Raw genomic sequence first — 17546 nt, 5'->3', positions numbered from 1 at the left:
GTAGGATGTAAGCCTCGTTCTAAGACATGATCCTGTTCCCCATATTCTGTCAACATGAACAGTATAGTAAGGCCATCACTACCCACCATTCCTGCTCCTGTTAGGTTTCCCTTCGCTGTTGAAATTCTCTTTGGCTTTTCATAGTTATTAAAAAGCCAGTAACCTGTCTGTTTCCTAAAACTTGAAGGTAACCTTCATCACCAATTGAAATGGTTTTTCTCGAATCTCATCATGAATTCCCTGCTGACCTTTCCTTCTACCTTGAATTGCACATTCTCTGGTTCCACCACGAGGTCCCATTTCCCTCCTAGCCTCCAGATAAGAGGTTCTGATTTGACCATGGACCCCTGGTCACTTCTCTCTGCCCTCCTCTTTATCATCACTGTATGCATATTATTGCCAACTACGCAGCCACAGCTCCAGCTTCTGTCCAGGCGTTTGTCCTTTGTCTTCAGTTATTGACTGGCAGAAAGGTCTGGCTTCCTGGCAGCCAGCTTCACTGTGTACAAAAACCAGTGCATCCTGCCTTTGCATCTCCTCTCTAACCCAGCGACTTGTCCTGACTTCCACATTGCAATGAATGATATCCCACTACACCTTTAGTTCTCTGGACTGGGGACTTCTCCGTCATTTCTAGCATCTGCTTTGTCCTCTTCCAGGTGCACTAGTTACCCTGTGCTCATGAGTCGTCTTTCATAGATTCACTCACTGCCTTCCACAGATTCCCCTGGCCACACCTTGGTTTTCTGAGGCTCACCCTGGCTCACCCCTGTTGGCCCGCTCGGTGCTGCCACATGAATTTTTCTACTTTGAATTCATTCTTATTCAAAAGGCTACCAAGAGCACTGCAGCCTATAATTCTAAAACTTTAATTTTCTTGGCGTGTAAGGTGCCCATAATGGGTCCCCTTCTCTTTTTGCCCGCCCTTTTACCCAGTGTTCTCATTTATAGCTCACGTTCTAGTCTAACTGTATTACTCATCTTTAACTCTCCTTGCGTTCTCAGTTACGGTGTTTCTGTTGGGAATGCCCAAACTCCTAACTGTTGAACTCCTGCCCTCATTCTGAGCCCCAGACCTAATGCCATTATTCCATGAAGTGTTCTCGGATCTCTCTCACCGGAAACAAACATGTCTGTTCCCGAATCCCTCATATCACCCTTAGCTGCATCATGGTACTGATTGCCTTCTCTCCTCTGTTGGATGCTATCCATTATCATATAGAAAGTGAATGAACTTTATGGTCCAAGGGACATAGGTCTCTATTGCTTCCATGTCCTGGCTAAGTGGTGTTGGCCAAGTTTCCTTTCACCTTGAACTATTGTTTCCTTATCTGGGAAATGGGGACTGTAATGCCATATTTGGGGGTTGTAGTGAGTATAAATGACATCACTAGTGTCAGAATTCCTAGTTCAATGGTTAGCTGAGAGCAACCACTGAACGCATGTTCATTTCTCTTCTTTAAGAGATCCAGACTCTTGTTTTATGTCATTTTAATGCTTCCATAGCATGTATTAGGGATTATTCATAAACATTTTCTTAATGACCGACTATCCAATTAGCTCCAAATTAACATTGTCTCTGCACCTATAAGAAAGGTGCAGAGACAATGCACCTTTATTTATAACCTATAAAAAAAGATAAAACAAGTAAGTACTAAATTAATATATACTGCAGGTGAAAATATCTAGGTACACTAACTCTGAGTTACTCCAAATTTCGCCACACATGGGGTATTGTCTCTGTGGCGCCCACACGCCCGTGGGGAGGCAGGGACACCAGGAGCTCAAGAGAGGTTGGCACATGGTCTGTTTTCCAGAAGCCTCATAGTTATTCAAAAATTTAGAGTGGTCGTTTAGGTAATTTAACCTATGAGTAAATTTAAATTGCATTTTCATATTAGTACAAATAAAATGTTATAAAGTAGAGCAAATTTAGCATGAACATTTAAAATAAAATAGAAACATTTTTAAATATTCAAAAGTGGTGCCAGGCACTTTTAGCTGCTAATCCCTGGAGCATAAGGGTTGTCTATTCTCTGCCCTGAAAGGACCTTCCGTTCACCAAAAGCATGTGAGAAGTGTTCTGATGAGATATATCTAGATACGCATTCATTCCTGGAATTGCTTACCACATGTAAGATTTAATACATACCATATAAATTATGCGAACTTCATTACAGGAATGGTTTAAGCATTTGGGATATTTGGAGGTTGCACTAAAAACGATCATGATTAATCTACAAATGGTTCTGGGAAGAGTCGGGTGTTAAGTTGTGATCCAAAGAGGGATAAAGTACAAATGACAGAAGGGAGAATCTCCACCGTAGGAGAGAATTGGCTTCGGGAGGGCACCCAGTGACACACATGCAGAGTAGTAATGGAGGGGGTGGATGCCGTGGCAGGTGACGAGAGCCGATGGGACTTCCCTAGCCTTGACCAGATGTTTGAGAGCTATGACTCGGAAGGCAATTGCTAGTGATCCAGAAGGAGGTCGTGATGGGGGCGTAATTAGCAGATGACAGAACTGAAGCAGTAAACACAGAAAACAGACTGGCTCTGGTATCCACAATAATTATTAATTTTTAATTACTAGATGCTGAAAATTCAGGAAAAAGGGCCAGGTGTGACAAAATAAGAAAATGGGAAAAAGAATTTAATGATGTCAGAATTCCAATGGTAAGGATAGTTGGGTTTCTAGAGTTAAAGATCTTTCTAGATGATTTATTAAGAGATAAAGACGATATTGTGAGAGAGGAGCCACCTATGTTTTTCTCTCTTTATATTAGTCCCTTATTATCTGTACTTATACATTAAAGTCATTCTTTCACTTACTTGGTCAACAATTACTTATTGAGCATCTACTATATGCCAAGGCATTGCGGTGAACAAAAATAGACAAACACACAAAAGCACTGCCATTTATAGAAGTTACTTTCCAACACATATAGAATGTCAAATAATGACAAAAGCTAGGGGGGGAAATAAGGCAGAGGACAGAAGGGGGCTGCCTGGATGCTGGGTGGCTGTGTACCCTTCACTTAGTGGGAAACACAGCAAAGTACTTGTATAGTTTTATTTTTCCTGAAAAGTTTGTATTGAGGACACAATGATCCTTGTGTGCTTACAGTTTTCCTACCTCAGTCATCACATTTCATTTCATTTCAGGTTGTTTATCCTTGAACTAGCGTATTTATATCTTGAACTCTCTGAAAGTTCCAGCTTCCTCCCTAGCATTCTAACCCGGTTATTCTATAGGCATTTTAAATTCAACACATCCCCAATCAAAAGTGTCCTCCCTCCAAAGTCTCCTTTTTTTCCTCTTGCTTTAGTGATATTGCCTTAAACTCAGTTAAGTCAGAAAATTCAGAGTCACCCTTGATGTCTCATAAATTTATGCCTCTAACTGTATATCACACCCTCTTAAAATGTCATTCCAAGTTCCTCTTCAGTCTCTCTTGATTTATTCAATTACCCTGTCAAATTCAGTTGAATGCCTATGGTTCACCAGCTGCTATACCAGGTGCTGGTAATACAAAAATGCATCAGACAATAAAGTAGTAGAGCCTCAGAGAGAAACCGACAAACTCTCATTGCAGAGTGTTTTGGACACAGAGAGGATCAACTAACTGGTTGGGTCTGTGGGAGTCAGTGTGGTGGCCATAGTGGAGCTGGGTCTTGAGGAAGGAATACCTGGAAGGCAGGGAAGAGACGAGAGAATTTTCAAAAGATTTAGTGTGTTTGGAGAATGGTGAGAAAGTCAGATTCCAAGAAGTAGATTATCAGAGCCTGAGTCTGCAGGTCACTCCGAGTTCCCCAGTTGACAGGGACTTCATTACATAGGTAAGTAAAAAGAGCGAAAGAAACAAATTTTTGATGAGTTCAGTTTGACATGCCCATAAGCTATCCAGGAGGATTTATTCAGGAGGCAGCTGCCAATAGAAAGTGCACTTGAGAAGAAAGGCCAGTACTGGAGATAAAGATGGAGAAATCAGCAACCTGATGATGGTCAAAGAACAGGCCACAAAGCTTAGCGAGCAAGACCCAATGAATGTGAACGGTAACCAGTTCCCCTCTTTCATGTTTCCCCTCGGCAGCCCTGGTCCCGGGACCCCCACACTCAGCCTCTTTGCCCACAGTCTTTGTCTATAAACCCTGCCTCAGGATGTTACCAAAAGCCCAGCTCTGAATATGCTAGTCTCTTCCCAAACAAAGTGCAGGCTCCTTAGCTCCGTGTTTAAAGTTCATTATCGTTTGTGCCAAAGGTACTGTTTCACCTTCATCTCCAAATGTTCCCTTCTGACCACACCAGGGGAACTGACGCTCCCCCAAACAGGTCGTCTCCTTTCATCTCTAGCTTGGCCGTGACATTTCCTCTGCCCAGATGGCAAAAGAACATGGCTTTGGCATCAGACATATTTTTATTTAAATACTGGCTGACTTTTCCACTAACCAAAAGTGTTTACTTGAGCAATTAATTGAATCCCTCTATTTCCTCACATACTAAAAGGTCAGATTGGATTGTTGGAATTATTGTCAGCATAAATATATGCTAAGTAAAAATTAAATAGCTTTTATTACCATTCCTCTCTTTTCCACTTGCCACAATCACATTTGAAGGCCAGACATTCAAAGCTTTGCACCTCCTTGCAGCAGTTTAAAATGTACATTGTGAGAATTCATCTTGCCTTTCTCTGTGTTTTGTTGGCAATTTACACCACTTCAGAATGTCTGTTGGGTGTCTCCTCTACCATATTATGAGTTAACTGATAGTAGACACATTGTTTTTATAGCCATATGTACCTTGCAACAGGGAGATAAATGTTTGAATTGAATTCTGAGAAAATCTACTTCAACATTTTCTTTCTTTTTCTTTTGGAGTAATAGCTCTGTTGAGATATAATTTATATACCTTACCACTCATCCATTTAAAGCATACAATTCGATGGTTTTTAGTATATTCAGAGCTCAGCATCTATCATCACAGTTTTAGAACATTTTCATTGTCTCTAAAAGAAACGTTATACCCTTTAGCTATCACTATTCCCCCTCCCATTACCTTTTATCCTCCTCAGCCCAAGGCAGCCTTTGAGCTACTGTCTGCCTCTATAGATTTGCCTATTCTGGACATTTCATAAAAATGGAATTATATACTCTGCGGTCTTCAGTGACTTGCTTCTTTCACTTCGTATGATGTTTTAAAGGTTCATGTTGCAGCATATCTCAGTAGCATGTATGGGTATTTTGTTTATCCTTTCATCAGGTAATGAACATTGTATTGTTTCTACTTTTTGGCTATTATGAATAATGCTGCTATGAACAATTTATGTCCAAGCTTTTGTATGGGTATATGTGTCCATATGTTTATATACACACATATATATATACACACATATATTTATATACATATATAAATGTATATATATTTATATATATAAAGACAGAGAGAGATGGGGTCATATAGTAACTCTATATTTAATCTTTTGAGGACCTGCTAAGCTGTTTTCCAAAGTAGCTATACTATTCTATACACATATATTTATACTCCCTTTATATATATATATATATATATATATATATATATATATATATATAAAGAGAGATATGGGGTCATATAGTAACTCTATGTTTAATCTTTTGAGGCCCTGCTAAGCTATTTTCCAAAGTATCTATACTATTTTACATTCCCACCCCTAATGTATGAGGATTCTAATTTATCCGCAGCATCACCATCCCTTGTTATTATCTATTTTTGATTGCAGCCATCCTAGCAGGACATTTTGTTAGTGAAATATTCTTAAGGCATTGAATCAATATTTGTTTCGTGCCGACTACATATGAAGCAGCATTCTAAGCTATTTGGACCATTAGTGAAGAACAGACACAGATATGTCTACCTATGGGCATGCAAAAAATGAGAAACAAGTTCCTGGATAAATTGACATTTCTTTCTTCTGTGCTGATTAGCAGGCAGGATTTTTTGTGCAGCATCAGTTTTCTGTCTTTACCTTATACTTGTGGTCTATTTTGATTTAATAATGTTGATATGGCTGTATTCAGTCATATATAGCCATAGCAGCTTAGCACCTGTTAGGAGGTACTAAGCACTGTAGAAAAAAAGAGGAGAAATGGGAAAGAGTTATTAAGAGTGTCCACACAAAGAAAGGGATAAGTCATAGGATTAAATAGGATGAATAAGTGAAGCCACATTGAGAAGGTAAGATTTGAGCAAAAACTTGAAGGTGAGTGAGTTAGTCAAAGACATACCAGAGAGATGAGTGTCGTAGGCAGAGGAGATGACCAGTCCTAAGGCCCTGAAGCAGGGGTCTGTGCAAGGAGCAGCAAGGAGGCCACTGTGGCTAGGGAGAGGCCAGCAGGGGAGAGGGTAGCAGAAGACAAGGTTAGAGAGGCTGTAGGGCCACATCACTTGAGGGTTAGCAAATAGATACCACATGGGACATACTTATACTCACCAATTACTTATTGTTTATCTGAAATTCAGACTTACTGAGCATCTTGTATTTTATCTGGCCAACCCAATGGCAGATCATTTTAACAACTTTGACCTTTAACCTGAGGATGGAGGACCCACTGCAGGATTTGGAAAAGGGGAGAGTCACTATCTCACTTAGATTTTTAAAGGATCGCCCTGGCTGCTGTGTTGAGAATAGGCTGGAGAGAGTAAGAGTGGCAACGGGACCAGGGAGGCTTATTGTAGTAACCCTGATGAGAGACGACAATGGCCCAGCCCGAAGTGGTGGAGGTGGTGAGTCGTGATCTGACTCTGAATATATGTTGAAGGTAGAGCCAAAAGAAGCATCTCAACCACAGATGGGATGTGGTATGTGAGAGAGGAAGAGGATTCAAGAATGGCTCCTAGACTTTTGGCTTGGACAACTGGAAGCATGGCGTTGCCATGGAATGAAAAGAGGACTGTGGGCAGGGCGGGGTTGAGGGAGACGACTGGGTTCTTTTTGGGGCATGCCGAGTGACGATGGGTCCAATGAGATGAGGCATTGCTATCAGCCGGCTAAATGTTATGGTATTTTCCATTAAATATTCAATAATATATATTCAATAATTTAAAAGGTCACTCCATTTGGGACAGATTTTTTACTTATTATACATTTTATCTGAATATTGAAAGTGTTTTTCTCCTGTCTTCTTCTTCTTCTTCTTTTTTTTTTTTTTAATACACTTAGGAAAAGAGTAGCCAGGATTGGAATTCAATTTCTTGGTTTCTTCTCTAATAGCTGAACTGCAAAACCAGACCAAAGTCCAACATCCCATTTTCCTTGGCTTCCTCTTCATTTTTCCATAGATGGTTTTCTTCATCTCCAATCATGTTCTTTTATCCAGTCTTCAGCCTTTGAGAAAAAATATTACTCCCCAGATCCTTTCCTCAGTGTCCACCCAGAGACTGAAAATGTGCCCTGGAATTGAGCAGACCACCCCCTTCCCCAAATGCCTGGGACAGAGTAAACTGAGAGGCCAGGCAGGTATGTGAGTTCTTGCAGTCAGAGCCCAGATCACGGTGGGCGTTCGCTTACCCTTCACAGATCACAAGTAGTTTTTTTTTAAAGATTTTATTTATTTATCTTTAGAGGGGAAGGGAAGGAGATAGGGAGAGAAATATCAATGTATGGTTGCCTCTCATGTGTCCCCTACTGGGAACTGGCCTGCAACCCAGGCATGTGCCCTGACTGGGAATTGAACCGTGCTCCTTTGGTTTGCAGGCCCGAGCTCAATCCACTGAGCTACACCAGCCAGGGCTACAAGTAGTTTTGAAGAGACTCTCAGCTGCCATCCCTTGTTTTATGAAAGTTCCTGGATCAAATGACTTTTTTTCTGTCCTGATTATCAGGCGTGCCTTTGCTTGCACAATCATTTTTACCTCTTTAGCTTAGACTTGGTGGTCCAGTTTAATTTGGCAATCTTGATACAGTTATATTAGAAATTATCTGCAAATTTTACATCTCTAATAGGATTGTGCATGCCCATGTATCCATGGGGAGAAAAATGTTTGTTGAGAAGAAATCTATAAACTATAGCCTTTTATTCTGGAGGTCTTATGTACTGTGTTGTTTTTAATCATAACATTTTAAATTGGTGCGTTCTTACAGAAAGCTTGTTTGTACATAATTATTATGTTTTGGGGGAAGCTAAAAAGTTATGCACTGATTACATGAAAAATCACATACATTGTGTTTCCTGTGTTTTGCAGGACTCGAAAGGGACAAGTTTGATAATAAAACTGTGTCATTTGAGGAGCACATCAAGTCAGAACACAACATGTGGCATTATTTGTACTTCCTAGTCTTGGTGAAGGTTAAAGACCCAACCGAATACACTGGACCTGAAAGTTACGTGGCTCAGATGATCGTGGTGAGTGATCAGGTGGTTTGATCCTGACTGTATTGGATCTTGTATGCTTTTCCTTCTCTACCCTGCCCTTCTCCCATTTTGTTAACTTTTAAATAGGACTACCCATCACTGAAGTACTGCTATACTGGCTGTCGTTGGTTCCCCGTGCACTTCTTAGCTACGCATACCAAATCTAAGTCTCAGGTGCACAGATATTTACTGAAGAAATCTCCGTGCGGTGAATAGCACCATCTGTCATCTGCTGCCCTCGTGCCTCCTGTCATTCTAATGTCTCAATTCTCCGAATCTGGAACTTGCTCATGGGCAAATATGAACAGAAGATTCATACTTTAAGAAACTTCTTGAACTTCAGAAATCAAGGGTTTAAGGAAGGGAAGAGTACGATGGGAAAACTGGGTGTCTGTCCACATATACTTTGCGTGGGTTTATCAGTGTTGCTGATGTGTCTGCGGTGATCCTTCCGCATCCAGTTATTTGTAACTCCGCGCTAACAACATTGCACAGACGGTGTGGTTGTCCATGGTCTAAAGTCTCTCCTGTTTCAGAGAAGTTTAAAATTGCCTGGCTTAAATAGAAGTCAAAGTTACAACTTTAATGTATCCATGATATACATTTAGTGACATTGCATCGGATATAAATTCTCATATACTTATAATAAACTAGCTGAATATTGGATTTTTTTCCAAAAATTACTCTGCATCCTGGCCAAGTGGCTCAGCTGGTTGGAGCAAGTCCAATCCACCAAAAGGTTGTAGGTTCAATTCCCAGTCAAGGCACGTGCCTAGTTTGAGGATTTGATCCCCAGTTGGGGTACATGCAGGAACAATCAATCAGTCAATGTTTCTTCCTCTCTCTCTCTCCCCCTATGAAATCAGTGGACATATCTTCAGATGAGGATCTTTAAAAAGTCACCCTACAAAAGTACATTATCTATTTGAGAATAAGGCCTGAGAAGAGTCATGATTCCCTTTGCTGCTCGGTCCCAAGAATGACATTCAGTGGGTACCACAAAGTGGCAGGAGAGGCAGAGAACAGTGGCTCCCAGGCCCCGCCTTGGGAGCTGTCAGCCACTGAGGAAGACAAACGATAATATAGGGAGCAACCAAAGGGCACTTTCAGAAGCTAACACATTAGTAAGTGCAAGTTAATATTGTAGTAGTTCGCCTTACCTGACAACATTTATGTCACAAGAGACCTAATCTAAATTATATTTTATAGTTCAGCATTCCCCATGCTTTCTATTATTGACCTGCATCCTCCTGTTGGTTGTTTTCTCTGCATTCTTCAGATGATAGTAGACAGAACCAGTGTCCTTTTCTTCATATATCCTTTTCTGCCTTCTCTTCCTTCTAAATTAGGAAAAAAGATAATCATTTTTAGGGTATTCATTTATAGTCATTATTTTATGCATTCTTGATATTGAGCTGCTCAGGGACCATTTGTGTGAAATATTTTGTTTCTGCTTGCTGGGGAATAAAAAACATGTAAATCGTTAGGTTTAAAGTATAGCCTCAGATTGCTATACTTTATCAAAGTGTGAGTTTAATATAGAGGAGGATGCAGAAGTAGGCTTACAGTTGTTCATATGGAAAAAGACACACAGGTCATGATTATTACAATAGCTACCTACCTGCATGTCTTTTTCCCCATGAACAACTGTAAACCTACTTTTGCCCACTCCCATCATTGTTGGGCATCTATATGTCCCCTGAATTAAAAGATTTCAGAGAATACACTGAAGAGTCAGTGTATTCCTTCTCTGCCAAGAGTCAGTAGAAGGGAGATGGGAATAGCAAACCAAAAGTAGAATAGGCTAAGTTCCCCGAGAGTGGAACAAATGAAGATACGTGTAGTAGGCTTAAAGATGTGGAGTGACACCTGATTGGGCTGTGGCAGAGAGGAGTGGTGTGTGTGACTGTTCCAAGGCAGTGCATCAGACAGGGCAGGCTTCGTGCAGATGAGCAGCGTCTGCTGGATTAAGAGTGAGTTCCTGAAAGAGGGGCGGCCTGACCAAAGGCACAAATATGGGGCATTCAAGCGCTCAGGGGCTAGTTAGTTGCCCAGTTTCACTGGCACATGGTCTACCTAAAAGGAAACTCTCAGAAATATGACAGGAAAAGTACATTGGACTTTCGATTAATGAGGTGTGGGTATTTGGACATTATTTCATCAGCAATGGGAAGCCACTGAAAGCTTTAACTAAGGGAACAGTGTGGCCTAGGACAATAATCAGGCTGTGGTGTGTAGGCTGGTTTGGAGAGGGGGAAGATGATGTCAGAGGTGGTGCTTGGCCATTGCTGACACTAGGGGTGGGGACACGGAGCAGCAGGGGAGGTGGAAGACTGCAAGACAACAACACTTGACACTGTGAGCCTGGTTGTCGGGAGAAAGGTGGTGTCTCTCTGTTAGGCAGAGAAGCTGGTCAGAAAAGAGGAGTTCTTTTCCTCTTTTGAGGAAAAGAACATGAGACTGGGGACCGAGTCATGGATTAGGAGGGACAGTGAAGTGACAGCAGCATGTACTTTAGAGCCAGAAAGATCTGGGCTCAGACTTTGGTTTCATCACTTATTGTGTGGTCTTGGATCTCGTGGGTGAGTCTTTGAACCTACCTGTGGCTCTGCCTACTCATCTAAAGACAGAAAATTATTGGTGTGAGCTCAGTGAGATGATATATAAAAAGTGTCTAGCACAGCATAGGTCCTCAGTAATTGACAGTTTTCACTGTGACTGTCCACATGGAATGACAATGAAAACCATTGGATCAGAGAGAGAGGAGAAAAGGGGGAACTGTGAAGAGAGAAGAGAGAGAAAGTGAGAGAACCTGGGGCATCTCCCATTTAGGAAAAAGAAAAAGACAGGTAAAACAAGTAGAAGAGAAGACAATAAAATGCAGAGAGAGAACCAGAAAGCAGCGTATGTCAAAAGCCAAGGGATGAGCATTTCGATGCCAGAGCTCAACAGATCATTTTTTACAAATTGGCCATGAAGAAGGACAGGTCGGAGTCTTTAGAAATTGTAATGAGGAAATTACAGGTGACTTGTACTGTAAGAGAAGACTGTTCTGAAACTATAGACCCGTATTTGGCCTTAACATGAAACCCAGCATTTTGCCAGGCACTTGTACTTGAATTTTTAAGTATCCATGACCTTACCTGTGTTTCTGTTCCTCCTCTTCTATCAGAACTCTGTCCAGAACCTTGACAGGAGGGATGAGAGCTCACAAGTTTATTCCAGCATGAATTGTTTCATTCTCATCCAAGCGGTGCACATCTAAGAGAATAGTCACCGGTTCTGAATGTCAATAGGCAGGAGAAGGAAAAGTGATAATAAACTCAGGCCTGATGGAAACAGCCGTTAGCATGGGAGATTGTTCATGAACCTTTTTGAAAAAAAACTTCTAGAAATCTTTAACTGTTGAACCCAACTCAGAAAATTTGTTAATCCCAACTTGCTGGGGATTATGGCGTTGTAATGCTGATGCTCCTAGAAAGAGAGTGGATTTTAGAGCAGGTAGCAAGTTGAAGCATGTCTACAGCTCGGTGGGAAGACTGTTGTTTTCTCTGTCCACCCCCGAGGTAATAACCACTCCAACGGTTCAGTAGGTGACCTTCCAGGTGTTTCCTACCACTTTTGTTTTTGCTCCTTAAAAACAGGTTCATTTACCAAGTTGACTTAAGTGCTTGCTTATTCATAGGGCTTTGAAAGAAGCTATAATTCTTTATAATTGATGTAATTATAATTCTTTATACTTAAGGATTTCTACAGAAGAGAATGAAGAAGCTCCTTAAATTTGTTCCTAAAACAACTCATCTGAATTCTACTACACTGTTTAAGTAAATCTGATTTGTACCTTGAGACCCTTAGGAAATGCCTCCTGGCTTTTGGTGAAATAGGGAAAAAAAAGAATATAATAAATTTGGAGGATGTTTCCCCTTTCTGTATACTTTTTCACCTCCAATGTTTATACTTTATTACTATGTCAATAAGGGAGATTTACACCAAATGCATTAAAATATACATTAGAAAAATAATATATTGCTTCTAGATATTAGAAGCTAAGGAAATCTGTGCCCCTACATCCATCCAGTGATAGGGTCCAATGATAGGCTCATTCAGATGGATGAATATTATTACCTCATCCATCTGAAGTAATAATAGAGACTTAAAACTTCTTCATCCCTGCCTTCAGTTCTAAACCAAGCTCTGAAAACATCCACTGTCTGAGTGTCCGAATTCACACAAAGCCTTTTCTGGAATATTGTTAGAGGAGATGTGAGTAGGTTAAGGTGTTTGGAGGAACAGGTTTTCTTTTTGCAACAAACCTTCATTTTTGATAAGAGAATTGATATTTTGAACTAGAATTTTTGGGAACAGAAAATGAGAAGGAAACAGGACCACGCAGGAAAGTAAAATAGTGAAAGGGAATTTTAAAATATTTTTTTTAAATAGAGAGGAAAAGGTGTAAGGGATAAAAGCTGCAACCTGTACTCATAATGGCCTTTGAGCGTCACTGAGCCCTTTTGCTTCTCCCACCACCCAAAGGATGATTGAGGAGGAACTGACAAACTAGAGATCATTAGGAAAAATTGCCCAAAGCTTTTAGACGTTGCTGTAACATTTTGGGGACATTTTCCGATTTTGAGTGTTTGTTTGCTGAGATAACGTTAGGGGCCTTTGAGGATATATATTTTTAAAGGTTTTATTTATTTATTTTTAGAGAGAAGGGAAAGGAGAGAGAAAGAGAAGGAGAGAAGCATCAATGTGTGGTTACATCTCATGTGCCCCTAACTGGGTACCTGGCCCACAACCCAGCATGTGCTCTGACTAGGAACCAAACCCAAGATCTTTTGGTTTGCAGGCCAGCAGTCCGCTGAGCCATACCAACCAGGGCTGGGGATATTTATTACTCAATTTGACAAACAGCAGGATCAAAACCTAGGCACCTGGAAGAGAGGTGCCACGTGTACTCAAAGAGTGCTGCGTCCCCCAATGTCTGGGCATGTGGGCAGTACTGAGCTGCAACTGACCCCTGGCTGGCAGTCCTCCCCAGGACTGTGGTTTTAAGGGGGCCTTTTCCTTGTTTTAGTGCACAACACTTTTATGTTCTACTAATTTGACTAGACTAAAACCTGTTTTGTGACATTGCGTCTGTGCCGCCTAGGACAATTTAACTCAAGTTTTTGTTAGCATGATAATTATCTGTCTTGACGCAGAAATATAAGAGTAAGTTTCTCAAAGGCCACAGCCAGGAATTGAGTGGCTCTTTGTTCTATATAATACCAGGGCAGCCTTGGCTGGTGTAGCTCAGTGGATTGAGCACGGGCCTGCGAACCAAACAATCGCGGTTCGATTCCCAGTCAGGGCACATGCCTGGGTTGCAGACCAGTTCCTTGCAGACCAATTCCCAGCAGGGGACGCATGAAAGGCAACCATACATTGATGTTTCTCTCCCTCTCTCCTTCCCTTCCCCTCTAAAGATAAATAAATAAAATCTTTAAAAAAATAATAATAATACCAGGGCACATTAAAATGTCTGTGATACATATTAAAAGCAATTCGATAAACGTTGAGTCTCTCCCACGTGCTAGCAGCTGTGCAAAGGGTTTCAATGTAGAACAAATAAAAAATCACCTCTTTCCTCAGGAGGCTCAAAGTGCTTATTAGTTGAATAAATAAAATAATGAGTGAATTAACAAATAAATGTTTCTTCTTAGCCCTCTGGTAGTTGGACATAATTTACAGAAAGATACACCGAAATAGCTGTAAGAGTTAGGAACATGAATTTCTCATAAATGTCATCTTTCCCCCTTTTTAAAAAATCAGAAGATAAAGATGCAGCATGAAGGGCCATGTCAACTGGAATCAAGTGCAACAAATGTACTATTAAAGGTCAGACTTGGGGGACAGGGCGTTCCCACACCTCTGTTGTCCCTCCCACAGTGCTTCTCAAGCCCAGCTCGTGCCATCAGGAGGTGCCTGCAGCCGCTCTCCTAGCAGGGGGCCGGCGTGTGCCGTGGTGGGTTTGTCAGTGCAACTCACCCCGAAGCACAAATTCTTCCCTGTGATAATCTGTTAAAACCTCAGAGAGGGATTGTCCCTAGAATGAGCTAGAAAAGAAATTGAGTCACCTCTTACTTTAGCTATGCAAGGAAGAAAAAGAAAGAAACAAGTTTCCAGATGTTGTTTTCTGTGACTAGAACTCAAAATAAATTTTGCTTAGTTCCACCATATCTCTGAGCAGTAACCGTTTGAGGAAGTAACCGTTTGGGCTCATGAGTGACATCTAGTCTAAGATTTATGGGCACTCGTCCTGCGTGAGCAGCACTGGCCAACCTAGTTTCTTCATTGTTATTATTATGTGTCATCATTATGAAATTGTATGTTCTGATTCCATTATTTCTAATTTACACTAATTGTGTAATTGGAGCTAATTGAGCCAATTATGTAACTACCCAATCTTTAAAACCTGTTTGAAAGACTTTAGAGCTTAATAAGTCACTTTTTTACATGTTTACATTTCAGGGCAAGCCACGGGGGTCCCTGCAGCTTAGAATACACAGTTAAGAAGTAAATGTATACATTCAAAGAGCTGCCACCTTCCCTTTCCACGTTTTAAGTGGAGACATATGTCTTCAATTTAAGAGGGTTCTTTTTCTTCCCAGCTCTGGAGTTCATTGTCATGGACTCTAGCCTCTACATTATTCTAATTTCCTGTTTAGTATTCATATGTAAGATATATGAGTTGCCACATTTTTGCACACCTGTTAACATCTTTCTTCTTGTTAGTTTGTAAACTAGAGACAGAGAGGGTGAGTATTGAGCGATATGGCTGTATGCAGAGTCTTCATCTCAAAGACTATTCCAGTGCTCGAGTTATTAGACCTCAGTGCTAGAAGTGGGAGTAGGATGGGATCCAAAGAGTATTCAGAAGGAACTTATGGATGGGAGTGGGGTGGGGAGTAAAGACAAGGGCAGGCAGCCCTGGCTGGTGCGGCTCAGTGGATTGATCACCGGCCTGTGAACCACAGGGTTGGTGGTTCAATTCCCAGTCAGGGCACATGTCTGGACTGCAGGCCAGGTCCCCAGGAGGGGGTGGGGTGCGTGTGAGAGGCAACCACACATTGATGTTTCTCTCGTCTTCTCCCTCCTTTCCTCTATGTATAAATAAATAAAATCTTTTTAAAATGTGAAATAAAAAGATGAGGGTGAGTCAGTGAGGTGTCAACTCGGAGATGTCATCAGGTACTTCCTGGGTTCATCAGAAACTCAATTTGCTGGTGTCCAGATGACAGGCCTCAAAGTTCAATAAGCAGAAAATGGATTTTGTTACTTTTTCTAATCAGTGTCTAAAGAGATGCTCAGTATAAAGGAGTAAGGCTGGGCATTAGATTGGCTTACTGATGCTTGGCTTTTTAGGGTTTTCCTCCACACGGTGGTGGAAAGGCTTGCCCCCTCTGCACTTCCCTTCACCCACTGACGAAATAAGTTCCATCAGCCAGTCAGCACTCAGAATCAAACCATCTGAACTGGATCCTGAAGGCCTCCTGCTAGGCCAGGCCATGGTCTTTGGTTTCTGGATCATGAGGGCAAAGGACAGGCAGGGATCCCAGGGAAAGAACCCAAGCCGAGAAGGCTGCAGGGTCATAAGGGGGAGAGGAGAATTTGGAGGGCTTGGGACGATGGTTAATTTGGCGACTAGGGAATGCTGTGAAGGTTTAGTAACTAGTTCAGCCATATCTGTACGCACCAGCTATATATTGACCCTGCATCTAATAAGACTTTTCTTACAGAGATACCATGAGGATTAAATAAAACCATGCCTATTAACAATACTACTGCCGATTTCCTGACATTCGATGAACTCTGACTATATTCCAGGTGCTGTGCTAAGTGTTTGACATGTGATTTCTTTTAAAGCCTTGTAACACCCTAGGAGGCCGTCTGTTATCACCATCCCCATGCTGCACATGGGGAAACTGAGGCTTGTCAAGGACCGGTAACTTGCCCAAAGTTGCACATGTAGCAGAAAGGGATGCTGTGTCCTTGGTGTGCCAGGCACATGCAAGTGTTCAATCAACGTCCCGCCGTGATTCGCTGCTATCCCGCGACACATAAAGCTAGAAGCAGTGGTTCCTTGGGGAGCAGGCAAGGCCGCTGTACCCAGCACTCTCAGCAGCATACCTTGTGCTCTGCCAAAGAGGGACCGTGCACACTCAGACCAGGGCTGGGGGTGGAGGGGGGAGACCTGGCTGTGAGACAGGAAGTCAGCTGACTAGCCTCCAGTGGCAGGAAGGCCTGAGAGGAATTCTAATAGGAAAAGACTTTCTCATTCAGAGCTGACGGGGAACTGCAAGCTGCCCACAAAGATTACAAGCATTACAGCTGCAGTATTACAGTGGCAGGCACAAAAGACAGAGGCTGTGGGATGTTGCAATTTAACTTGACAAGCATTTCCCGGGGAGCACTAGACATGAGGCACTGACAGAAACAAGAATAAATATTGTCACTGCCCTCACAGAACCACAATTTAATAGAAAGGACAGCTATATGAGTATTCACTGGAAACTATAGGGCAAATTGGAACTCTGGTCAGAGCTATAATACACGTACAAACTCACAGCAGCTGGAGAAATTTCTAAACAAGTTATACTGTTACGCCCCTGCTTAAAACTATTCAGCAGTACTTGGAATATAAACCAGACTTTTCCCCATGGTCCCCTCTATAGTCTGGCCTGCTTCACCAATCTCATTTTATCCTCCTTCCTTAGCCAGCGACAGTTCAACCACATTGGCCTTTTTCTGGAAAAATGCCACCCTTTCCTGGTCAAGGCCTTGACATGTGGGTGCCATCCATCTGTAGTTGTCCCCCAGCTCCATCCATGCATAGTGCCTTCCCTGACACCCCCATTCCAGTTAGCTTCTGTCCTGTTGCCCTTTGGAGCACTTAAAATGACCTGAGCTAGGATGATTTTTGTATCATTGACACATTTATTTCTCTGCATTATGACTTGGGCATTTACGTGTCTGTTTTGTTCACTGCAGTATTCTCAGCACTTAAATTACCAGTACATAGTAGCCCTCAGCACCGATCTGTTGGGCAACTAAGTAGGACATATAGAGTCTCTGGAAGACAGGACAGTCTCTCCGGCTGAAGACAGTGGGCA

At 41.8% G+C, this 17546-nt stretch overlaps 1 protein-coding gene across 2 annotated transcripts in view; it reads left to right on the top strand.

The window, feature by feature from the left end:
* ITPR2 (inositol 1,4,5-trisphosphate receptor type 2) overlaps positions 1 to 17546 on the top strand; it is a 444505-nt gene that overhangs the window by 389485 nt on the left and 37474 nt on the right. For both annotated transcript variants that reach the window (XM_037144844.2, XM_053662176.1), the window contains one exon: positions 8222 to 8382. In XM_037144844.2, coding sequence (XP_037000739.2) covers positions 8222 to 8382 — 161 coding nt within the window. The remainder of the gene's footprint in view (positions 1 to 8221; positions 8383 to 17546) is intronic.

The sequence above is a fragment of the Artibeus jamaicensis genome, unplaced genomic scaffold (genome assembly GCF_021234435.1).
Source record: "Artibeus jamaicensis isolate MK-2021 breed Jamaican fruit bat unplaced genomic scaffold, CSHL_Jam_final contig_233, whole genome shotgun sequence".
Taxonomy (NCBI): Eukaryota; Metazoa; Chordata; class Mammalia; order Chiroptera; family Phyllostomidae; genus Artibeus; species Artibeus jamaicensis.
The sequence above is the reverse complement of the archived record's forward strand: the minus strand, read 5'-3'. Positions and strand labels throughout refer to the sequence as shown.